This window comes from Halichoerus grypus, chromosome 2 (genome assembly GCF_964656455.1).
Source record: "Halichoerus grypus chromosome 2, mHalGry1.hap1.1, whole genome shotgun sequence".
Classification (NCBI taxonomy): domain Eukaryota; kingdom Metazoa; phylum Chordata; class Mammalia; order Carnivora; family Phocidae; genus Halichoerus; species Halichoerus grypus.
Window position 1 is genome coordinate 39996921 of NC_135713.1, and position 26643 is coordinate 40023563.

A 26643-nucleotide genomic window follows, 5' to 3' on the forward strand; every position below is an offset into this window, starting at 1 on the left:
GTATATACAGTGTCTTCCAACTACTTCCACTAGTGGTATATACAGTGTCTTCCAAACTGCAAGAGCTGCTTTCAAAAGGTCTTCTCATAGAGTCATTGTATTGAAAATTGGCACATTCCAAAATAGGTGTCCTTGTAGTCTTTATCAGAGATTTCAAATGAAACATGGTTTGATAGAGCACAATTAAACCTATTTAAACCATGGCCAAATGATTGGTGACCTTGTCTGTTAAAAATGATTGTATTAGTGTAAGATGTCACTGGCCTCATATGTAACCATGGCCCAGGGCAAAGTCAACATCTCATTCTTGAATCATCAGGCTGTGTTTTCAGGACTAGAGAATCATGGCCAAAGCTTTAGGGACAGTCCAGCCACTGCAGTCAACAAATCCACTACTGGCTCAGATGGTCACATAGCTCTTTATTATTGCCCTTGAGTAGTTCCTTCTTCCAAGTGCCCTTGATAAAGAAGCTTCCACCAGAGATCTGGCAGGTAAATGAGGTGTGACTGCTCACCAGCTCCACCCACTGTTCCATCTCCTCAAATTTAGATTCTTGGGAAAATTATCCCCCCTGCTAAAGAGCATCAATCATTGCTTGTTTCTGCTGAATCAAGACTTGGGTGTTGAGGCACCTGGGTGGCTCAGCCTGTTAAGCATCCGACTCTTGATTTCGGCGCAGGTCATGATCTTGGGGTCATGGGATTAAGCCCCACGACGGGCTCCATGCTGGGTGTGGAGCCTGCTTGAGATTCTCTCTCTCCTTGTCCCTCTGCCCTTCTCCCCCCCTAAAAAAGACTTGGGTGTTGATACTTTTTCTCTATACCCAGTCTGGAGTCTCATCTGGCAACATTTCCTACTTGGTGTCAGAGGAAAGAGGGGAAACTGGGAAAGTGTCCGAACTTAGAAAGCTGCCATGCTGATGAGTGTTCCCGGAAGTAGTACAAAGACGAATATGTAATAAACCTGGTTGAAATTACTTAACTTCTCTGTCACTTCATTTTCTCATCTGTAACACAAAGAAAATGGTAATAACTATCCAATAGATTTGTTATGAAGATCCAATGGTATAACAGATGTGAAAGCACTCAAACTCTCAAGTATGTAAAGAAATAAGGAAATAACAACAGCTTTATTGGGTTCTATTATCTATTAAAATATCATGGGCAACTATTTGATTTCACAATAAAAGAATTCCCACACTAGCGAATGTTTCTGACCTCTTCCCATGATTCTGTTTCTGGAAATAGCTATTTCATAATTGAGGCAGGAACTCTTGACAATATATAAGGCAGGACCCAAGTGGGCAGAGCAGACACCAGAAAGTCACTTGTTTTGCCACCATCTGACCACGCTTGGCCACTTCAGCAGCATGAAAGCAACAGCTTGTGCCCTGCTCTTGGCTCTGGCACTTATGACCATCTTCAGTAAGTATCTCCCTCATAACACCACCCCTATCCTGATACCAACAGCTCATGTCATCTTTTGCTTACAGCATTCTGGGATATACACAGCATGTAGATAATAAGGGAAGCTTTTTGAAATGCATTTTTCTTGTCTCTACCAATAAATCGCTAAATGATACCATCTTTGGGGCTGAGTTGACCTAAATGGTCAGCTAAGGCCAAATTCTTATCCACATAAACATTTTGTATAACTTCTTTGGTAAGTGTACATCCAGACTCTGCTTTGACTTGATATCTCCATTTATGGGGACCTCATTTCTTTATAAAACTGTCCCATCAACTGAGGGTAGCAGAAGGGGAGGTGGGTAGGGGGATGGGATAACTGGGTGATGGGCATTAAGGAGGGCACGTGATACGACGAGCACTGGGTGTTATATGCAACTGATGAATCACTGAACACTACATCTTAAACGAATGATGTACTATATGTTGACTAATTGAATTTAAATTTTTTTTAAAAATGTCCCATCCATTGTTTGGCAGCATGAGCTATTATTATTTTTGCATTGAGTTGAAATCTGCTTCCTAAGAATTTTCAACTGCTGGTCCAGCTTCTGCCATCTATTCCTACTACACAATAGCAGACATTCACTAGATATAAAACCACTTCTTGTTTTCAATATTTCCTAAACTCTGACTATGAGGTAGGAAAGAACAAAACTCATTATTATAGTAGCTTCTCCATGCTTTTGGCTATGCTCTCATCCCATCCAAAAAAGAAAAAAAAAATTTATGTTGAGCTTCAACCTTTGCTATTATATTGATACACAGTTCTGAAGAGAGTCTTATATTTTTGATAGGCTGAGAGCTGAAACATAAATGAAAGACCTTTTTTTTTTTTTTTAACAAGCTTAGGTTCTTCCAGAGTTTAATTTGGTTTCTCTTGTCTTTGTTTTTCTCACAGATGTAGAATGTGCTCCACACCCTCAACAGGTCAGTACATCCATCTTGATATAAAAGTCCCACTTCTATGTAATTTTAAAGCCGGTATCAACAAGGACATATTTGCTACTGTACATTAATTAAATTGCTACATGTTTGACGATTTTTTTAAATATCAAAACTGATTTTATTTAAAAAAACTATTAAGAGACCTTTCTGAAATGGACGTAGTAGAACAAAGTGGTTAGATACCTAGCATCCGAGTTATAAAGTCCTGGGTTTGAATTCCAGCTCCTTGATCGTATGGCCATGGGCAACAATACTTGCCTCATAAGCTTATTGCGAGGGTTAAAACCTCAGTGTTTGAGGAGAGTAGAGCACAGTACCTGGCACCTAGCAAAGCTCAAGAAGGACAAGTCATGATTCTTATCATTGTTAAATGGGTCACATACATCTTTGTTCTTTATCTTAGGGAATGAAGATTTTAATTTAACCTTCCCTTTATGACTCATATTAAGCAGTAACTATTGTTGAGAAAATCTAGGTGTGGTAGTAAAAACTTTAAACCAGGAGCCCAAGCTCAATGGCTTTTTAGCTGTATGCCTGCAGGGCCGAGGCAGCTCCTTTCACTTCTTTTGAGTCTTTCGTTTTACGTATTAAAGAGAATAAGAGGATGAAGAGTGTACATTTTGGAGTCAGACAGTCCTGAGTCCAAGCCATCCTTCATGATTTAGTAGCTGCTTGAGAATGAAAAAGGTTAATGAATATGAAGCCTTGGTAGTTTCTGGTCAAACTGCGCATATGACGTAAGTCCCAACACTGGGGTTTGAGCAGGCAAGAAGTGAAATCATGCTGACATATACTCATCAAGCGGCACCATCATTCCCATTCTCCACTAGACTCCACTAGCTTCTGAGCTCCTTCTGCCATTTTATCATGCTTGCTAATCTTTGTGTTGCCAGCCGTCAGCTCAGCCCTAAAACTTAGAAGGTACATGGCATATGGCAACCAAAGGAATGAATGGGTTAATTAATGGAACATAGCTGAAGGGGAAGATGAATTTAACCTGAAGTTTGGGTATATTTCAGGCTACCCAAGTGGAGATATTCAACAATTAGTAAGACATCACATGTAGAACTCTGAGTCAGAAAAACTGGGAATGTAAAGTCTTCTGTATAGAGCTCGAGTTTGTGTAGTCCTGAACGTAAAGCCAAGGGATAAAACTGTAGTATTTTTTCAGTATTTTCCATGTCATTAAGTGCTAAGCATTTTACACGTATCTTCTTGATTATATATATTTTTACTTTAACCTTACAATGTAGTTATTGTCGCCCTTACTTTGCAGGTAAGGAAACCAAAGCTTAGAGAAGTAAAATGATGGTCCCAGGGTCATGTAGTCAGGATTTGAAATCTGATGTATTTGACTTTTACTGTCCACACTCTTCAATTTGCCCATAAGTGAAAACCCCAGAAAACTCTGTCTTGGTGACTGCATACCTGCTCCTGCAGGGGGCTTCACATTGGCTTTGCTCCTGGCATTTACAACAGTGGTTGGTTCTCAACTACAATAGTAAAATACATGTGTCTGTCTATGCGCTGATGAAGTGTATAACACGTGCTTTGTGACCAATAATTAATGGTAAAAGTTGCTAATGATGTGCTAGTTCTTAAAATTAGAGGAAGTATCCCTATAATACATCTCATACTTGCATTCAGATACAACTTTTTAAGGGAAAGAGAGAAATAGCAGGATGTGTAGAAAACTAACATCGGGGGAATGATTACATCTGTGAATCTGCCATGTGTGTTTTTAAATTTAAATTCTTAATTTTTAGGTAAATTATTTGGTTACAAGCTACCATAAAGAAGTTTATCACTCATGATTTTATATCTGATGCAAGAAATCTTTATACTTGATCTATTGCGAAGGGGTTGGATGAGAACAATTAGAATAAGAAACAAATGATTTGAGAGCCCTCTAAACTTGCTTGGGAAATCCTAAGTCCTGGGAATAAAAATTTGGTTGAAGGCTTTTAATATGTATTTCCAGGTTGATTGCAGTAAATATAAAAAGTCACCACCAGGAAAAGAGGGATTCTGTCATGCAGTATATGCACCAATTTGTGGATCCGATGGCAAAACTTACCCCAATGATTGCTTCTTCTGTTTTGAAGTTCAGTAAGTATTGAAATATTTTTCTTTTCTATATTTAAGGTGTAATTAGGTGTTATGACAAATATACCTCAATTAGAAGAAGTGGTTTAGGGCACAATGAATATGTAAATATGATGAATACATAGAATTTGGGGTCCCTAGTGTCTTTGGATCTGTGGGTGTTCTGGCAGTAAGAGTAAATCAAAGAACCCTAGAATCTGTAAGTTGGAAGGAAATTTGAGGGTCATCTAGTTCAGCGTCCACCTACTAATCTATTGTTTGAATTCCCTCTACAAAAAACTCAAGTCATCCCACAGTGTGTGCTTCATTATTTCAAGGGACAAGGAACATCTCTCCTCCTAGGCATGCCAGGCCAGTCGTCTGTCAGAATGAACCATATCTATTGTTCAGTTTTAATAATTAAGTTTAGATGTGTTAGAGCCCCCTAATTATTGGCACAAAAGGGGATAATATCTAAAAATCCTAAAGAAATTTCTCTGTTTCAGAGTATGATTTATGTATTAAAGCTCTAATAAAAATTAAATTTGAAAATCAAATAGCCAAAAATAGCTTAAAGTTACAAAGTAATCATCTGAAAGATATATTAGTACCAGCTCGAAAAATATAAGATTGTGCATGATATACCAGAATGTATAGAAACATATAGATCCTTTTAAGTATTTTCAATACTTACATGAATGAAAACAAACACCTAATATAGATGGCATATCATTCTGGTTTGTCTTTTTATCAGAAAAAAATTACTTTTTTTTAGAAGATTTTATTTATTTGAGAGAGAGAGAGCGGGAGCAGGGGGTGGGGGCACAGAGGGAAAGGGACAAGCAGACTCCCCACTGAGCATGGAGCCAGACACGGGGCTTGATCCTAGGACCCTGAGATCATGACCTGACCAGAAGGCAGATGCTTAACAGACTGAGTGACCCAGGCGCCCCCAGTCACTCCTTCCTTTTAAAAACATCAATGAGTGGATGGACTTGGGGATTCATTAGTGAATGCTAATTAGTTCTGGATGCTAATAAAATGCCTATGGCCTCAGCAATTTTCATTTGTTGCTATTTTCTCTCCACAGAAAAACTGACAACAAACTTAAATTTGTACATTTTGGAAAGTGTTGAATCTATCTTGTGATTCCAGTTCACACGAAACACACTTCTTCTCCCATATAACCTATGCCGCATTGCCTAATCTTGTCACCATTATGTCTGGATTTCCTTGTAGAATAAAGTAGACCTACATGAAATAAACATGTCTGACTCTTTTTATTTAGGAGTTGAACCCTCCAGATGTTTCACTTTTGGGTGACGTCTAATGGACCACCTTAGGGCCACATCCTGGGAGAAAAGGGTCAACTAAGACCAGTAGCTGGACCCAGAATATCAAAGGACCTGAATCTGATGCCTTTTTCTTTTATTTTTGAATTTTTTAAAAAGATTTTATTTATTTATTTGACAGAGGGATAGGAAGAGCAGGAACACAAGCAGGGGGAATGGAAGAGGGAGAAACAGGCTTCTTGCCAAGCAGGGAGCCCAATGCGGGGCTCGATCCCAGGATCTGGGATCATGACCTGAGCCGAAGGCAGACGCTTAACAACTGAACCACCCAGGTGCCCCTCTGATGCCTTCTTCTTGCCCAGGCTAGGAAAACACCCCCTGTGCATAACTTAGTTCTTGTGTATTCCTGAAACATGAACAGAAAAAAACGGGAGCCTCCAAGTACAAGAATCAGGAAATACTGTTTTGCTAGATGTTTCATACATTTAAGACACGAAAGCTGCCCTAGACGGCTCTTTATTTTCTACCAGAATACGTGTTTGTAAAATGTGGCTGGTCAACGTGCCCAGTAAAGCTGTGTAAATTCCCATGAATTAGTTGACATCTTTCATGAGTTTTTTTCCCCCCTAAAGTTTTTTTTTAAATCTAAATTCAATTAGCCAACATATAGTACATCATTAGTTTTTGATGTAGTGTTCATTGATTCATTAGTCGCGTATAACACCCAGTGCTCATCTCATCATGTGCCCTCCTTAATGCCCATCACCCGGTTACCCCATCTCCCCACCCACCTCCCTTTCTGCAACCCTCAGTTTGTTCCCCAGAGTCAAGAGTCTCTCATGATTTATCTCCCCCTCTGATTTCTTCTCATTCAGTTTTCCCTCCCTTCCTCTATGATCTTCTGCGTTATTTCTTATATTCTACATATGAGTGAAACCATATGATAATTGTCTTTCTCTGATTGACTTATCCCCCTAAAGTTTGATCTCAGATCTAGGACCTGAAACTTATCTGATCTCACTATTCATTACATTATATGTTTCAAAAAACATATTATTATATGTTCCAAGATCATATTGTCTGTTCCAAAGAACAGAGAGGATACCTTGCACATCTTTTTAATCCATTTGTGCACCTCTGCAATTAACATATATCTTTTAATGCCTACTTTGTGTCAATATCTGTGATAGGCTTTGGAGCATACAATGGTAAATAGAATAGACTTGATCTTGCCCTCTTGGAGCTTATATTCTACGGAAGAATTTGCCATGCTTAGTATAGCATCTTGCACAGAACTGATATTATGCAAATGTTTATTAACATTGAATCAAAATTAAGCAACATTTCAATTGGATTATAGCAGCACATTATGCATGCATTTAATATATGAAAATCTAACTATATATTCTCTGCAAAGAGAGAGAAAGAGAAAATAGAGTCAAGTCCTTTTGAGCTGTGTTTTTGTCCACAAATCCATTAGAGATTCAGACACCAAGACTGACCACAAAATGACCTATGCTAATTTCCAAAGAATTCAAGTAGAGTGGTGTTCTCTGGGGTGGTTTATTTTCTTTTGTTTTCTCTTTCACTTTTTGTTGTTGCTGTTGTTTCCTGAATGATGCGAGACCATCACTAGGACTACTTAAAAGCACTCTTCAAAGAAACTTTTTATTTTTTTTTCTAAGATTTTATTTATTTATTTGACAGAGAGAGACACAGCAAAAGAGGGAACACAAGCAGGGGGAGTGGGAGAGGGAGAAGAAGACTTCCTGCGGAGCAGGGAGCCCCATGCAGGGCTTGATCCCAGGACCCTGGGATCATGACCTGAGCCGAAGGCAGACGCTTAACGACTGAGCCACCCAGGCGCCCCAAAGAAACTTTTTAAATAAATGGAAAATACTGACTTAGACTTCATTTGTCTTTTCACCAAATATTAAATATCCACTCTTTGCTAGATGCTAGAAATATATCAATGCGCACACAAATATAACAATTTATCCTTCCTTCATGAAGCTTTAAGGTTACATAGGAAGAATGATATTAACAAAATATCAATCAAATATATATATAAATTAGACTAACTAGGGCAATCAGGAAAGACCTCCCGAGGCCCTCCTGAGTTGACTTATAAGCAAAAACCAAATGATGGGTAGAAGTCAGGCAAAGGAAAATGGAGGAAGCAGTGGAGATGGGTGGAAGGAGGAGGCAGTAGCCATGGGATTGAGAGGCGAGAAGCATCATTCCAAGCAAAGAGAACAGCAGGAGACTGCAACATAACAAACCAGCACAGACAGTTATTGGCCAGTTCGTGTTTTTCAGCCACTCTTCCTCCCAAGCCTCCCTACTATCCATTGCCCACAATCCATTTCCAACTGTCTCCAGAGTGATAATTCTCAAACATAGATCTTATCTTGTCACCTCCCTGCTAAAATCACTTTAGTGAGTCTCACTGCCTGTAAGTCCATCAGTGCTGGCCACCTCTCTCTCCAGCCTCATCTCTCTCCATTCTACATTATAAATGGACTGGTCACCACTCTCAGAACCCTCCAGGCACTTTGCAGTTGTGCACATGCTGGTCCCTCTTCCTCCAATTTTCTTTCCCACTTCTCCATCTCACCAATTTCCGCTCATTAAAAAGATTCATCCCTAATGCTCTCTTCTCTAAAAAGCTCCTATGTATTCTCTAATGAGCGTCTCCTATGTATTCATTCATTCATGTAATCCTCCCAGATTATCAAGCATCATAGTATATTCTCATTAATTTGTTAGCATCTGTTTCTTTTGCTATACTGTGAGATCATAGCTGGCATGCTGCAGGTATTTGATGAATGCGTAATAAACTAACTGAATTAAATTAAGATGAATTGAATTTGACTTCTATCAACAAGTAAGCAAGGAACATGGTGTCTTATCCCAGATAACCCTGAAGTCAGATGTCACCTCCTGATCCAACTGTGGCACAAGACTATATGACATCTGTTTGCATTCTACACCAACCCAAACTCTGGAATGCATCTTCAAGTTCCCATAAAAAGAATCCACAGATATACAAATAAGAGAGAGCAATGGCTGCTTTTCCAGAGATTGTGGGGGAATGACTTAAATGGTAGTCACCTTGCTCACCTACAGCCTAAAACTCCCCATTGCATTCCTATCCTCTACAGTCATCTCTTGCAACACCACCTTGCAAATCCTTGTCATTTGTAACATGAAAAGGAAATTGACATAAAATTTTAAAGATGCACAAATAAAAGAAAAGAAAAACAATTAAATCCATTTGCTAAAATCTGTTGCTAGAACTGAAGCCTACTCACATTCTAAGGAACCTCATTCTGTTTCATTTTTAATTAGTTCTTCCTCATCGTTCAGCAAAGCAGGCACTACTCCAGCCAATAAACCAGTCCTTCTGGAACAGGTAACTCCTGCCTCTCTGGGAGAACAAAGGGAAGCTGAAGCACTGACTTCGGAATTTTAATTGACAGTGATAGTACAGATCAAGGAAGTGGAAGCCAGAGCTACAAAAACATTCCTTAGCAAAACCTATCTGCAGGGACACATCCTGAAAACTTTTCCGAATTTCTTAAGAAAAGGAACTCTGAACTGAAGTCAATTGAAGTTAAGCCTTTTATGAGTGCCTGCTGAAAAGCTGCTGGAAAAGAACTACTGAGGTTGTGAAAGATGCCTCTGGGGAGCTCAGGAAACTACCCAATCGTTCCACTTGCCAGACTCCTGGGCGCTGATTTCCTGGGATGTGAGTCATTTAATGCTCAAAAACAGGCTCTGTGGCTAAAACAACGAAGGCCAGGAGCAGCCCAGCCCTGTATGACTGACTCATCAAAGAGTAAGCCTGGCTTCTGGGTTTCATTCTTCTTCTGCCCCATTGTTCCTGAATTTCATTCCATAAGCCCAAGACCCCTGTTCTGACCAAGGCAGCTTCCCCAGCCTGAGGCCCTATCTGTAACCTGTCCAGCAGCCCAGCCCTCTGGTCTTGCACTTCTAGCTTGTGCTCTTTGCTGCTCTTCTCTTCTCCACTCTACCTGGAGCCTAGTGGCAGGCACCCCAAAATATTGGCAGACATCTGTTGTGCCAGTCGCATCCCTGGTCGTCCTGTCTCTGTTTGGGCTGCCTATCAGGGCTCCAGTTCTTTCTTGTTTATCTATGGGGCCCATGGATTGCCTGAACCACCATCTGTTTGCTGCCACACCCTTTAGATATTGCCGCGTCCTCCATGTCAGGTGAAATTATTTGTGAAGCCTCTGTAATATAATAGTTAAGATGGTGATCGTGTGGCAATATATACGATTATCGAATCTTTATGTTTAATATCTAAAACTAATATAATGTTATATGTGAATTATATCTCAATTTTTTAAAATTTCAAAAAGAGAAAGAAAAAAACCTTAAGGAAATTAAAAAAAAAAAAAGGATATGGGGCTTTGGGAATAGAGAGCCCTGGGATTAAATCTAGATTTGCAACTTCTGAGTAACGTTGAGTTACTGGTTGAACCTGAGTTTCAGTTCCTGCATTTTAAAGTGGGGACAACAACAGTTCCTTATGGACTGGTGTGAATCAACCTGTAATACAATACATAATACTGTGCTTGGCACATAATTAGCAAACAGTGAATGAATGATTTCGAAAACAGTAACAACAAAAATCTGTGGTCATCCTAACTTTGTCCCCTAAGCGCAACGGGGAGGCTCTGGCTTTTCATTGTCTTCTCCCCAGTTCCACCCTAGCACAAGGCCACCCCTGCCTGACCCCTGCCTGACCGGCTCCTGAGAGAACACTATGGACCTCCTGTTAGAGCAGACCATCACTGACACAGCCACAGAAGGCAGCAGAGTGGTTTGACTGCAATGAAAATATACTCCCACTGGGGACTTTGGGAAGTTTTTTAAGTTATTCTCGTTTTTGGTTAAAAAAAAAAAAAAAAGAAAGAAGGAAAGAAAAAGAAAAAAATATGTGTCTTCTGGTTTGGAGTCCCCTGAGAACAGAGGATTGGATCCTATTTATCTTTTTGTCTAAAATGGATATTGATTTGTTTCTCCACTGCCTGACATACAGTAGGCAGCCTGACATATATACGTAATTTTTAAACTGTCAGGGGAAAAAAAATGAGAACAAACTTAGGTTGAATGTATTCAAAGTCATGTATTCAACATCCTAATGGCATTAAGAGTCCCACACTAAATTCTACATTGCCTGCGAATAACAAGAGAAAACAGTGTTATTTAGCAAAGGGCAGAGAACAGAATAACAAAGTTAATTCCTCACAGCTGGAGATATGTTTCTAGCCTGGGGCTGCATGAGGGTCTTTGCCGGAGGAGAGGAAGATAGGGGAGCATTTGTGTTGCTATTGGCATTTAAATTGTACATGTGTATAATACAGACTCTCTTGTATATGTGACATATGACAAAATAGAGGATAGATAAGTAGATGGATAAGGAGAGAAGGAGTCGATGTTCTCTGGTATAAATTGGCTGTGAAGTTGAGATTTGCTAAGTGAAAAGCATCAATATGTTTGCCTTTACGGCATTCTCTTCTCCAAGATCTAGAGGCCTCTTTGACATTGTTTTTCTCAAGGACAGACACTTATTCTTCTCCTGAAATAGTGCTACACAGAGAGGGAAACTAGCCCATATAGGGGCCCAGATCATAGAGGGAGGGATCCAGGGTGGGGTAGGGCATTATGTCACTCAACTGGCCGGAAAAGTTCCACTTTCTCATTGAAACCTCCCATGAAGAACAAAGCACAGAATCAAGCGCATCTTGTGACAGAAACCACTGTAAAAAAAAAGGGACGTCAAATATTGAACCAGCGATTCAGAGATTTCTGGATATCACAGATCAATTAAATTTCGTTTTAACATAATTATTTATTGCAAAATAAAGTAAAAAACACACACAATAGAAATCCAAAACAAGGGGCGCCTGGGTGGCTCAGTCGTTAAGCGTCTGCCTTCAGTTCAGGTCATGATCTCAGGGTCCTGGGATGGAGCCCCTCATCGGGCTCCCTGCTCAGCAGGAAGCCTGCTTCTCCCTCTCCCACTCCCCCTGCTTGTGCTCTCTCTCTCACTGTGTCTCTCTCTGTCAAATAAATAAATAAAATCTTTTAAAAAAAATCCAAAACAAAAAAATCACCCACGATTTTCAGGAAACTTCTCATCATTTTATCCATACACCATGAATACAGTTTCCACGTTGGCAGTAATATCATAAATGCAATTTTGTGTTCCATTTTTCTTAATGTTATGCCACAATAATATTTAATTTCTTCTTTTGTCTTTTTTTTCTTTCCTCCCTAATCTCTTGAAATAACCAGCATACACAGCAGCCTTAAAAAAAAGTAACCATTGGGAGACTAATATAGGGTTGCCATTTTTTATATAAAAACTTTAATAAAAATTAAAATCTACTTTCTTTTTTAATTTATTTATTTGAGAGATAGAGAGCGTGTGCATGGCAGGGGGAGGGGCAGAGGGAGAGAAAGATAGAATCTCAAGCAGACTCCCTGCTGAGGAGGGAGCCCAATGTAGGGCATGATACCATATCCCTGAGATCAAGACCTGAGCGGAAATCAAGAGTCAGATGCCCAACTGACTAAGCCACCCAGGCACCCCTAATCTACTTTCATAATTACTTTATAACATGAAATGATAGTTGTAATCATATACTATTTTTATTACTAAATGGTTCTTATTTTTTCCCAAAAGTCTCATCTGAACCAAGTAGTAGCATTTAAGAACCACTCACGAAGACCAGTGTTCTTTAAATGTTATTCTAAGGAAGGCTAGGAAGTTCTTGGTGTTGCCTGAGCAGCTTGAAAGCAGGCACAACAAGTCAGAACCCCCTACTCCTTCTTCAATTCAGAGACACTTCTTTTATTTATTTCTTATGTTGGGCAACAGTAAGATTTCCTGGCTCCTCCACTGGATACCTGTTTGAACTTGGGCAAGTTTTGAATTTCTCTGGCTCATCTCCCCTTCCTCATTAGTTATGTTAGGATTCTATTTACCCACTTAGTAGAATTTTTGCAGGGATTATGAGTTCATGGATAATATGTGCTTAGAATATTCATGGTATGGCACATAATAATAACACAGAATAAACTCAAGATTTATTAATACAGTTAAAAAATATAAAACACTGGTGGCTACAATCCTTATGCTTAATGCAGAAATTGCCTTTATAGGCATCCTAACAGGTATTCATGCAGCTTCTTCTTGGATCTGTTGAGTGAGAAGGCCATTATTAATGGGGAACACTATTAAAACTTTTTATCAAGCTTAGATTTACCCCATATTATTTACCCCCTCATCTGTCCTAAATATAGCCCTTGAAGACACAGAGAAAAAGTGTAATTGAGAACTCTTTCAGTATTTTTAAGATAGTTCTTTATACTTCCTGCGTTTACTAATATTAGTTGAAGAAAACCTTGGACCTTGTCCTATACTAAATGCTTTACATCATGATCTTATTTAATGCATAAAACAACCCTAGTAATAAATTTATGTGAATATAAATAGGGTATTTATAGTATTTACCATGGTAAATCTAGCACTTAATTTATTTCTAGGGCATGATCAGAGCTCAGAAAAAGAAAAAAAGAGAGAGAATTAAGTTAATGAATGAATCTGCTTTTTTCCCCACTTAAGAAAAAGTTCAGTGAAGACAGATATGCAGTCCAACACTAGTAGGAAATGGCAGAGTTATGATTGACAAGAGCTCTGTTTGACCCTAGAGCTCAAGTTCTTAAACATTGCTGCACCTGTTTGACCCTAGAGCTCAAGTTCTTAAACATTGCTGCTCTATGCTCCCTAGGCAGTATCATAATCCCTATCCCCAGAGCAGCCCACTGGGACAGATTCTGGCTGTTTTTATTTATTCACAGAGAGATAAATGTGAGTTCTCTGCTGCACAGCCTTTCCAGGCCAAGGGCACTATGCCATTGGTGTTGTAGAGAATGCCTGCTAGCTCGTGAACTCCAAAGGCAAGAGGAGCTGCCAGTGACCCTTTCACAGAGCCATAGCATGGCTCCTTGAAATCGTTGTTTTGCATAGTTGAGTCCTTGTAGCATTTAGCAAATGGCATAAAGAACGTTTTATTTTGTTAAGTTACTTCCTAATATTTGGCACCGTAAGAAGTACAAAAGCTGCCCTTCCCTTGGACAGTGGTTGTGCAGTTGATGGTATCACTAGCTAAGTATGCCCCCAATACTGAATGCAGTGGAGGTCTCTAGCTCTTGGTCTATCAAACTCTACTTGGTTTCTAAAGATTAGTCCTATTTGGAGACAAAGCTATCATAGACAAAGCATAGGAACAGCCCAGCTTCTGCACCATTGGATTCTTAAGATATCCACATGGACCCTCATTCTCGGTTTGAGGATACCCGTGACCTTCCCCTTAGGAAACGTGAATAAGTAGCTTCCAGTTGAGAACGGGTATATTCCCAATAGATATTCAGCTAACTCTCCCTTGAGCTTTACTTATACAATAAAATCTGGGGCTCCCAAGAAAGCCATACATCACTGTAGAGCATGGATTATTGCATAAGTCTTGCCAACCAAGATCAGTGAATAGATTCCTCTGCTCTGTGTCCAGTCTGGAAACAGATCTGGCAGACTTTCAGTTGATGAGAACTCTGGGTAAAGGGCTAAGACAGCTGGTGCTGATAGCCATACTGATCACCACATCAGACTCACATGAAAATGACTCTATTGCAAAAAAAAAAAAAAAAAAGAGTACTGAACAAAGGAAACTGTCTTTAAAATTTATTTTAAACATTTACTAGTTCTGAGATCTTGGACAAGTTATTAACTTCACTAAGACCCTGTTTCCTCCTCTATAAAATAAAGAAGATGGTAATACCCATCTCAGACATATATGTGAATCAAATAACATAGTATATATGAAAGCACTATGAACTGTTTATGCGCCATCCAAATGTAAATTAGCATTAATTTAGGTTATATTATGTAATCCTTCTGCACAGAAACTTTTCCCATGGTTCATTGAATCTTTTAAACCTGTTCTAGGGCACAGCTCTGAGAAGCAGCCATGTCTTAATAGAGATGACACATCTGGCTAGGATACAAGGCAAGCCTCAATGAGCTAGGATGATAATATCAGGTCACTTCTCTTGACTACACCTTACTGCCCTTGGCTGCTTTTAGCAGCATATGAGCAATAGCTCCTTATGATCCTAGAAACTGTGCCCAGGAAATTCTGAGATTTTTTCATCTTATAGATAAGCAAGTCTGTCTTTGTTTTAATGCATTTTTCTCTCCATTGAGAAATCATTGAATCACATAATCTCAGAGTTGGAGTGGCCATAAAGCTCATCTAACCCAAATGTAAGAAAGCATCCTGTGAGATCTCTGAGAAGCAATCATCATCTAGCCTCTGCTTTGATGCGAAAACTCTCTTGTCAAAAAGATAGTCCATTCTTGGGCGCCTGGGTGGCTCAGTTGGTTAAGCGACTGCCTTCGGCTCAGGTCATGATCCTGGAGTCCCTGGATCGAGTCCCGCATCGGGCTCCCTGCTCGGCGGGGGGTCTGCTTCTCCCTCTGACCCTCCCTCCTCTCATGTGCTCTCTCTCATTCTCTCTCTCTCAAATAAATAAATAAAATCTTTAAAAAAAAAAAAAAAAAAAAAAAGATTTTAAAAAATAAAAAAAAAAAAAAAAAAAGATAGTCCATTCTTGACTTATTTGAGTCAATAGAATATTCTTAATTCATTGGGTAGAAATCAACATTGACTCAACTTGTCATTTATGATGACACAAGATTTAAAGAATATAAAAATATATAATTTGTCCATTCCATATTTATGGAGTACTGAATATGGCCTGGCATCATTTAGTAAACAAATTCTCATTATTATGATCCCCTTCCCAGTCTCAGGCCCTTTTTCTTGTACTCCATTCTCACTCCAGAAAAGCAATCATAGCATCACCACTCTTGCTGAGTGAGTCTAAACTGATCATTAGTTTGATTTGAAGCCTTGATGGGAACCCTGCAACAGCTGGCACAAATGAAGAACCAAAACAAAAATCAGATCTTTCCCCCCCAAAATTCATTTTGATTAAAGAAAATGGTCATTTCACAACATGTGGTAGAGAATTACTACTCTTATGTAATCTCAAAATTGGGATGAATTTTTCTATCTCAAAATTAAAAGTTCTTCCATACATCTTTTAATATGTAAAAGATGTGATTTAGAATCATCTATATAGAATCATCAGAGATAAAGCTGACATAACAATTTTGTTATGTACCTGAGTATTTACCCTATTAAGTGTCAAAACTGGTTTTATTTTAAGAATTTTAGATTCAAACCATTATTAAATGGAGTTAATGGAGCATAATGTCCAAGTGCATTGGTGTCAGAGTCAGAAAGAATTCTGTTAGTTCCCAGCTTTGTTGCTGTGTGACTAGGACACATCACTTTAATTTTCTGGATTTTCTGGACCTGTCTACTCATTTGTACAATGAGAATAATTATAACACCTACCTCATTGAATTGCTATGAGCATAAATGCTATAATTTTTGCAAAGGGCTTTAAATAACCCTTTGTACATAGTAAGAATTCTAGGACATTTAGCTAGTATTATTATAAAATGCCATGTTTCTTTACTTATTCATCAGGGGATGAAGAATGTGATCTAGCCTTATCATTTTGATTCAGGATGAAAATTATTAATATTCTTTAGAGACTTCTCATACATGATAATAAAAATTTTCAACTAATGAGCAGGCAATGTAAGCGACACTCTAAATTCTCTTTGAGGCTATGCTTCATAAGTGAAAGAGAATAATAAATTAGCATAGAAGTGAAGAAGATGTACTTTGAAGTCACAAACTTGGGTTCCAGTAATAGGCTCATCAATTACTAGCTATATGGTCTTGGAAAATGTACTTAACTTTTTTCTGTTTTGGTTTCCTTCTTTAAAGTAAATGTTAATAGAGTCTACCTCAAAAGACTGCAAGAGTTAAAAGGTAAACCACATTCAGCGTTCTCAGAGGGTTTCAGGCAAACAGGCAGGAGTTCCATACAGCTCAACTACTGCCATTTTGCGTTCCTATTAAGCATGTAGGCTGATATGACACAAAAGGGGTGACAGAAGAGTGTGAGATGAATAGGTGAGCCTGTCTTGTGAAATAAATAGGATTTTCTCAGTAAACAGTGAGAGGCAGTGGAGTACGTGATGTAGGCATCAAAATATATTACCCTGACTTAGATGCAGTGAAAAGTTCACCGGACATGAAGCAAGAAGTATTTGGCTGAGAGGAGAGGATGGAGTTTGGGTGGTCTCTAAGGCTACAGAGGTGCTCCAGGGTGGTGAAGACCGATCTGTGCAGTGTTGAGCCACTTAGCCTCCATCTTGCAAGGACTAACACAGCATCACAAGCAGGCCGTATCTAAGCAGATCTGTGCTTCAAAAAAAATCACTTTCCAAGCAAGAATGCCAGAAGGAGTAAAAATAATTACAGCAAATATGTAAAGACCTTTCTATCTGCCAGCTACTATTCTAAGTGCTTTGTGTATACAAACTCACTTAATATTATTAACAACTATACGAAGTAGGTACGTCTACTCCCATTTTGTAGATGGAAGGGGCATTGGATTGAGAGTCAAAAGATGGATTAAGGACTGACTGTGCCATGGACTCTGGGCCAGTTACCTCAGCTTTAGGAGTCAGAAGTCCTCATTAATTGGCAAAAATGCAAATAGAAGTAACTGCACTTCATTGAATTGAAGGGAGGGTCCTGTCAGAACATATGTGATAGGAAACAGTGTGGTAGTAAGGGCACTGTCACTCATGTCAAAGAGTGCTGGCCTCAAATCCGCCTCAGCTTATGATCATAAACCAGTCACTTGTCATCTCAGAATGGCTACCACATTTTTAAAATGGGAATAATAGCCAGGCCCATGCATAATATTTGGGGGCTCAGGGCAAGAATCTCCTTTTGCATAGGCTTAAATATGGTACCAATAATACTTACTTTTGAAGACTAATACAATGAGATATCACATCACACCTGTCAGAATGGCTAAAATCAACAACAGAAGAAACAAAAGGTGTTGGCGAGGATGTGGAGAAAAGGAAACCCTCTTACACTGTTGGTGGGAATGTAAACTGGTGCAGCCACTCGTCTTAAACAGTATGGAGGTTCTTCAAAAAGTTAAAAATAGAACTACCCTACTACCCAGCAACTGCACTACTAGGTATTTACCCAGAGGATACAAAAATACAGATTTGAAGGGATACATGCACCCCATTGTTAATAGCAGCAGCATCTACAATAGCCAACTATGGAAACAGCCCAAGTATCCATTGCCTGATGAACGGATAAAGAAGATATGGTATATATATGTAATATATATATGTAATGGAATATTATTCAGCCATTAAAAAGAATGAAATCTTGCCATTTGCAACAACATGGATGGAGCTAGAGAGCATTATGCTAAACAAAACAAGTCAGTCAGAGAAAGACAAATACCATATGATTTCACCCATATGTGGAATTTAAGAAACAAAGCACACGAGCAAAGAGAAAAAAGAGAGAGAGAGAGAAATCAAGAAACAGACTCTTAACTATAGAGAACAAACTAATGGTCACCAGAGGGGAGGTAAGTGGGCAGATGGGTGAATGGGGATAAGAGGGGGGGGGATAGGTGATGGGGATGAAGGAGTGCACTTGTTGTGATGAGCACCAAATGATGTACGGAAGTGTTGAATCACTATATTGTATACCTGAAACTAACATTACACTACATGTTAACTGGAATTTAAAAACTTAAAAAAACTATTATAAGGATTAATAGATAGCATTTAGAAGGGAAGTACCCAGAACATGTAACAATGTTAAAATGTTAAATTATATAAATGCTATTGTAACTGCTCCTGCTGCTGCTGCTGTTGTTGTTGTTGTTATTATTATTATTATATTGTTATTTGAATGTGCTTGGAAAATCACTAGTAGTTGTAGGAACATGGTTAGTATTTTGGTAATCCTATCTCCTTTTGCCCCTAAAACATTGAAAGGCCTTGTCATCAATTATATCAAGAAGAACCTACATTTGTCAGGCTGTGTGTTTAAATAAGCTCTTCTGGGCTTAAGTATTTTAAAATCCATGCCAGCAGCCTAGGGGGTATTCCTGAGGGGTTTGAGGTCTTCTATCTCAGTTTCCACTTTCTGGTTCTAAACTTTCTTTTCCTAAATGAAGCCTTCTCTCAGCTCAGCAAATATTTCTAGCATGATTTTACCATCTTAAATCACTAAGAAACAATTTAGTAATCAAGATGAATTCTCTTGCTTGAATACGATGCAAGTATAGCAGGCCTGGCTAGCACTGCTAGATCATCTGTCTTGATTCCATCCCACTGTCCTTGGTCATTTCAGCCCCACAAGCACAGCACTTGCCTCTTGTCCTTTGTCCTTGCCTTTGCCTCTGGATCTCCCTTTCTCTGGGGTTCTTGCCCTTGCCCCAGACAACAGCAGCCCCCAGGACTGTCTTCTGTCCAGAGGATTCTGAGATATTGTCTCCTCACAGATGGGTGGATATATTTTTCTCCTGAAAGACTTTGTGACAACACATTTGGGAAATGATAGAGTCACAGAATCTCAGATCTTGGAAAAGATTAAAGGTCTTATCTTTCAACTTTCAATTCAGAGAGGAATCTTACTCCGTATCCCTGAAAGATTGTCATTTGACTCTTGCTTCTGTTTGGATAGCCCTGAAGATGAGAAAGTCAGGCCTCCATAAGGCAGCCTTTTCCATCATTTGACACGTTGAACGTTTAGAAAATTGTTTGCTCACAATCTCTTAATCACCACTTATTCAGGCATCGTGTGCCTTGTGCTGGGTTGGGGGCAATGATGAGTAAGATTATTTTTGTCCTCAGTGAACTCTTTATGTTGAGCCAAAAAGCTACATAATACAGTGGTTAAGTTGGTGAGCTCTGAAGACTGTTTTCCCAGGCTTAAACTCAGCCAATAATACTAAGAAAATTTCAGCTATAAGATGCTACATGCCCAGGTTCTAATGTAAAATATGGTGACTATGGTGGAAAACACTGTACTGTATAATTGAAATTTGTTAAGAGAGTAGAACTTAAATGTTCTCACCAAAAACAAAAACAAAAACAAGCCCAAGGATAACTATGCGATGGATGTGTTAATTAACCAGATGAGGAAAACCCTTTCACAATGTAAATGTACATCAAATCATCACAGTGTGCACTTTAAATATTTTACAATTTTAAAATAAAATCTTAAAAAAAGTCCTGGTAAATATCTTACAATTTTATTTGTCAATCAATTAATGCACAAATAATTATATTTGCATAATATAATTGTGGTTAAACTGACTTAGCACGGTTCTTACAAAAATGAAGTTTTACAAGGAATTGCCCACAAGGCCCTAGGAGAAAGTTCAGGAGCCTGATTAAAGTTTTGTCAAGCAAAGAATCTTGGTCACACTGTAGAAAGAATGATCTGTTCTAAGATAGTCCATCTTTATTTTTCAAACCCCTAGTGCTTGGGAGAACTTGGTGTTCCTGGGAAATCTGAGAACTGATCATATTTTTAGGATAGCACATCCTTCCTTAAGAGTTAAACCTCATGTCTTTGTTTAGTAAGAGTATGAGCTAAGCCCTGTTTCACCTGGTCATAACACAATCTTAAATATTGAATTATTGATTTTTCATGATCTCTGGGCTCCTGCCTTCTTATGCAATCCAAGTATTATAATAGAAATTACACATAATAGACTTGAGTTTCCTGGCTATTTCTTTAACATACTTTATGTTAGAGGCACCTGGGTGGCTCAGTCATTGGGCATCTGACTTCAGCTCGGGTCATGGTCCCAGGATCCTGGGATTGAGCCCTGAATCGGGCTCCATGCTCTGCAGGAAGCCTGCTTCTCCCTCTCCCGCTCCCCCTGCTTGTGTTCCCTCTCTCGCTGTGGCTCTCTCTGTCAAATAAATAAATAAAATCTTATAAAAAAATAACATACTTTATGTTAAATATAATAGTAGATGCTATGACTAGGAAAGTAGGAATGGCTATAGCAATAAAAAAGGATAAATAGATTGCTCTACTAAGACAGAAACATTGCTGTTAGGCAGTAAAGGAAGAAAGGACCCAGAAAATTAGCCCTTTAGTATAAAATTGTGGTATCCTAATCCATTGGTTCTCAAGTGAAGAGGTGAATCAGACTCTACTATGCACTGTGTGTCTGTGTGCGTGTGTGTGTGTGATATCTGAGTCATACTCTGGACCTACTGAATCAGAATCTTTGGGTGGGAGGGAGCAGGTGTTGAAGACAGACATATAAATTTTTAAAAGTTCCCCAGAATTACTCACTCTAAGTTCATCTTTTTCACATTTGTTTCTTCTTGCTAGTTAAAAAACAGAATGTACTTCTATGGAACCCAATGATAATTTACAATCAAACAAATCAGTGTTAAATCATGGTATCATGCCACAGCTCTACAGCCTATTACAAATGAAATATTTTGGCCTACAGAGTGTTCTTGGTCTTTGGTGACCTGGTGACTTTGCCCTTGGTGTCACATGTAAACAGATCATTTGCAAAGTGACTTCATAATGGGGTCTCAGGTTCTCATAAGGGGTAGAGCCCTCAGTTCAAGAGAGCTGAGCCTTCGAGGATTTGCTAAGAAGCTCTTAAAAGAGGGAACTCTGGTGGATGAATCACATTGTTCCTTTTGGGAAAAGATGAAAATTTTCTTTGTGGCTATTTTGGCTACCAGCTATTTCTCATGTAAGGATTTGTCAAAGAACTTTGGGGAGGGAGTAAACATATGATCTTCTAAGGGAAGAAACAAGGCAATAGTAACTGTTTTCTAGATGTATGGATTTTTGAAACTTTGAAGTTTCTTCCAGAGATGAATTTACTACCTCAACCAGAATGAATATCAGTGGTGAATCCATTTTTCCATATTCCAAAAACTCTGTCATAGGCAGGTTCAGACTCAAGATATCTTAAAAGATGATCGATGAGAGGTATAATCACTATTGGACAAATAATTTGGTCTTTTGAGTTGATAATTTCATCTCTCCTTCCATCTCTTCCTAATACTTTCCTATCATACTCCCATACACTGGTATTGTGTGTGTGTGTGTGTGTGTGTGTATTCAAATTCCTTCTACACAAAGCAGTATCAGTTTCTAACATGGCTTACAGTTAGAGCACAACCTGATGTTATCAAATCTCAAGAGAGGGCTCAGCTTTTCTAATTAACTCCAGCAAAATGGGAAGGGAAGCCCATGATGCGAAACTAACTCTGCCAGAGGAGTGGTGAAGTGGAAGGGGAGGCAGGGAGGACATTCAGCTACAGTAGCCGAAAGGAGTCAAGGCTGTTAAGTGGAATATAAAATATGAAGGTCGTAGGAACTGTTAATAGTTTAGGTAAGCAGCTGTTGACACAGAGATCCCAAACAGAGGAAGAGGCTTCCTTATAAACAGAGTTTGGAAAGAGGATATTTAAGACAGGCAATAGTCAAAAAAGCAGGCAGGTATCTAAGATTTCTGTCAGCAGGTAGCCAGGCTGACTCTCAAGAACTAGACTTTGTCTAAAAGGCGTCTATACAATGTCTGAGCAGCCCAGCGGTAGATGATCTGCTGAGTCCCAAAGGATGAAGCTTGGTTTTAAATCTCTCCTGCATAAAGTCAGCATTAAACCTACGAATGGGTTTATGGTTGAATTCTCAATTGGGACACTAAGTGTATTTGGGGAAGTCTTTTGGGAATCAGGCAGGGCTAGGCAAATCCTGCATGAGGGAGTCAGATATTTTTCTAAGATTTTCATGGTTATTAATTTATATGGGATTCCTTAAGGGGTTAATTAACTGGTTGCATCTTAATACTACATTTTTTACTCGATCCTTTTTCCTAAACATTTTTGTTTCAGATATTTTTGGTCGCCATTTATCCAAGGTAAGTTTTCTACTTCCTACATGAGAATGATTTTTACAATCTTAGGCTTCCAGTATTTCTATTAGGTTTCTATATTAAACCACATGAAATTGCTAATATTTGAGCATTTCTAATATACATAATGGCAATGCATATAGTTAAATCTACCCATCTCTGTCAAAATAGATTCTGGGGTAAACCAGGATTCATCCCTGTCTCTACTGTTCCTCTATCTCCTTACATACCACTAGCAATTAAAGCTCCTTATTTCTGATTTTTATTTTTCCCCCATCTTTAATCAAATTATCCTTCTTTTCATACTCATAGCCAATTTTAGAAAGCATTTTCATCTTGTAAGAATCCACTAAAGAATCAATTTTTTGGTAAAGCCTCCCCAAACAAATCTTGTTGCCTTACTCATTAAAAAAGGAGATGAGAAACATGAACAGTATTTCCCAAAAAGTTATTTGAGTACCTTATAATAATATTAGTGATGATTTTAGCTAATTTGACAATGAATATTTTTTTATTGCAATGGTCATAGCTTTTCTTTAAAGCGTGTTAGGAAAAAATAGAATTACAACTTCAAATCCAAGACATCATGGATATTCATGTTCAGAACATTTCTAGGGTGAGTAGTCAAGTTTAAAAAAAGAAACCCATTCAACAAAAAATATTTTTAAAGAAAAATGGCACATGAGTTTGGAAGGAATTATGAGTCAAGTAACTGAAATTGGCAAACACTGCTGTCAGTAATGGGAGCCATTTAAGTTTCGTAGACAGGGCAGTACCCTGATCTATGGATATGCGAATATACTGTGATCTGAGCCAATGAAGTAGAAATCTGTGGTAGCTCACTCCTTATCTGCTCATTACATGGTGCTCAGGAACTTTCCAAGTCCCCCTTCTACCTATAGACAATTTACTCTGTCACTCAAGTCCTCTAAATCCAGCTTACTCCAACTCTTGGACTATGAAGGAAGAAAAACAAAATGAGGAGATATTGAGGAAATCTTTTCTCACTATTCCAGCCTCTTAATCCTCAGAGGACTGGACTATAGCCAATACCAGAGTGGGACCATGCAGGGTATTCTGATCCAGGCACCACAGTTAAAGGGGGTTTTGATGAACTAAAATAATCCCAGAAGCACTTGGACAGTGGTTGTAGGCATTTCTGTCACTTCCCAGAATGTTCTCTTTCCCTTCTAACAAGTTACAGATATATATTACACAGCCAAAGTTCAGGGCTGTATGGCCTCAGCTGTCTTTCAAAGTGGAAATCCTGAAGGCTCTGGCTGTTGAATTTAAGATAAAGGAAGTTTTGATGTGTAAAGTGTGAAGGAAGACATATTTTATCATTATCTCCTGTCTGCACAAAATAAAACTCCCAAGCACTAACATCAGAAGCCATTAAGAGAGCATTAAAGGATAGAGAGTTTGACCTGTGAGTTTTGTTTTAGGACATTCCATGCGGTTATTATCAAAGGACGTCTATACAAAAGAAACATATATGCTCCATAAGAGTGAGCCCGTTATGCGCTTCTAATAATGTTACATATTCTAATACCTGCGTGTACTGCTTCGCTAACATGTAAGTGAAAACACCAAACACAAAACAGAAACTTCTTTTTAAAATCTAATGGGCAGCTGAGTGATAATCTATAGAACTGTTGAATCACTATATTGTACACCTGAAACTAACATAACACTGTATGTTAACTACACTGGAATTAAAGTTAAAAACAGAAACCAAAAAACAAAACCCTTCTACACATTTTGGAAAACGTGTGTGAAGTCTTCAAGATGTGATTCTGTAAGCTAATCACCGGGGTTTCAGGTCAGCTGGCTGAACCTAAGGGGGCTGGGAGGGACCCAGGGACTAAAACACTGGGACTCTGAGCCCTCACCTCCAGCCCCAGCAGAGGAGCCACCCTCTATGTGTTTCGAACATTAGGCTTCAATTTGAGATTATATGTGAAAAAAGTTTCTGTTCCTAAAATGTATGAAAATCACAGCCGTAAGAAAAATCACCCTTTTCAACCTAAGACTAAAGCAACAAATCTCAGCCCTCAGTCAGAAGGCTGAGTCCTGCCCCTGTGGTTAAGTGATACTGGGAACTCTCACAACCCCTCCCTACCTCAAGTTCTCATCTACAAATTCTGAGATAAGATTTCCTGCTTTACTTGCTAAATGCGCTATGACAACACTGACGACTCTTTCCTGGTATTTTTCAAACATATGAAGCTCTTTGCTGCTTCGGGACCTTTGGGCAAACCGTCCTCTCCTATAAGAATATTCTCCCCAGCTTTTCACAGGACTAGTTCTTCCTCATTATTGGGGCTTCCGTCTAAATCCGTCTCCCTTACAGATGCCTCCCCTGGCCATCCTACCTAAAATAGATTTACCTCTGATAGTTTCCATGTGCTTCTGTTTCCTTCATAATTCTGAGCATAACTCCCAGGTATTTTATTTTTGTTTCTTTATGTTTGGCCTAGCACCAAACATAAGCTCCATGAAGTCAGAGGGCAGGTTTGTGATTTATTCTCAGCACTTAATACAGTGTCTGGCGCCAAGTAAGCCCCATAAGTACTTGTTGAATGAATGAACAAATGAACGAATGGGTTCTTAGGGGGGATGAATGTGACCATGGGCATAAAAAGCATTTTTAAACTTAAAGCAACCTTGATAGGTAATTTGTTTTTTTTGTTTTAGCACTTATTGTATTGGCTCAATCTTTCAGTTGAGTAGGTGGCTAAGACTAAAGACTCTGACATAGACTAGGATGAAATTTCAGCTCTTCTTTTTAAACTATATGACCTAGAACAGATAACCTCAGTAATTACCTGAGAAGCTGTGAGAATTGAAAAAAAATAATGCAGAAAGGGACCTTAGCATAATGCCTGTGTCACAGTAGGCCCTCCGTAAATAAGAGCCATCAGTGTCCTTGTCATGTTGCTTCCAACTAGACAACCTACCATCCTGGTTTGCCTGAAGCTGAGGGTTTTCCTGGGGCATGAGACTTTGAGTGCTAAAACAGGACAGTCTCAGACAAAACCAAAATAACTGGTCACCTTCCCATCAACAGGCCTTCCTATCTAGCCCCTAGTTCTCCTTCCATATTTACCAACTCTTTCTTTCACTCAGACATATGACCTATACCATGGTCATCCTCAACCAGTACAAAGGTACCTTCCAGACAATCTCAAAACCTCATTTCCTAGGCTTCCAATGTAGTGGTCATGATAATCTCACACACACTGAGATTCCTTAGAGGAAAGAGAAATTGTACAGACTACCCCTTCTCCCAAATTTATTATTAGCTCTCCCCTTCCTTCCTTTCTTCAAACTTACTGTTTACCCTCTTCCCTGGGATCCCAAGGTTTCAGGGAAATGAAAAATAACTTCTCATTGCTAAGAATTTATCCTTAGGGTTTTAACTTAAAAGCAGATTGAATAATCAATTCGCTCTTTTAAAGTATACAATCCAGTGGTCGTTAGTATATTTAGAGTTGTGTGACAATCACCACTACCTAATTTCAGAATAAATTTCATCAAAAAGAAACCTGTATCCCTTCTACCATCCCCCCAGTACCTGGCAACCACTAAACTACTTTCTGTCTTTATGGATTTGCTTATTCTGAACAATTAGTATGAATGGAATCATACAACATGTGGCTTTTTGTTTCTGACTTCTTTCATTCAGCATAAGGTTACCGAAGTACATCCATGTTGTAGAATGTATCAGTTCTTCATGCTTTTTTATGGTGGAGTGATAGTCCATTGTATGGCTATACCACATTGCTTTTATCCATTTGTCCGTTAGTGGGCATTGGGTTGTTTGCACTTTTTGGCTATTACAAGTAATGTTGCTATGAACATTCATGTACAATTTGGGTGG

At 38.8% G+C, this 26643-nt stretch overlaps 2 protein-coding genes across 3 annotated transcripts in view; one reads left to right on the top strand and one right to left on the bottom strand.

The window, feature by feature from the left end:
• LOC118538224 (sperm-associated acrosin inhibitor-like) overlaps positions 1-26643 on the bottom strand; it is a 119028-nt gene that overhangs the window by 77796 nt on the left and 14589 nt on the right. The gene's annotated exons all lie outside the window — the stretch shown is intronic.
• SPINK9 (serine peptidase inhibitor Kazal type 9) lies at positions 1282-5765 on the top strand. The gene is made up of 4 exons (XM_036096094.2): positions 1282-1425; positions 2369-2397; positions 4397-4524; positions 5591-5765. Exons 1-4 carry the CDS (start codon positions 1371-1373, stop codon positions 5634-5636), a joined length of 258 nt encoding a protein of 85 aa, XP_035951987.1. The 5' UTR covers positions 1282-1370; the 3' UTR covers positions 5637-5765.

Bases quoted from the DNA above. Each gene is read 5' to 3' on its own strand.
- SPINK9 (XM_036096094.2), top strand. From the start codon at position 1,371: ATGAAAGCAACAGCTTGTGCCCTGCTCTTGGCTCTGGCACTTATGACC. The intron at 1,426-2,368 runs GTAAGTATCTCC...TTTTTCTCACAG, and splicing joins GGCACTTATGACCATCTTCA to ATGTAGAATGTGCTCCACAC. The intron at 4,525-5,590 runs GTAAGTATTGAA...TTCTCTCCACAG, and splicing joins TTCTTCTGTTTTGAAGTTCA to AAAAACTGACAACAAACTTA.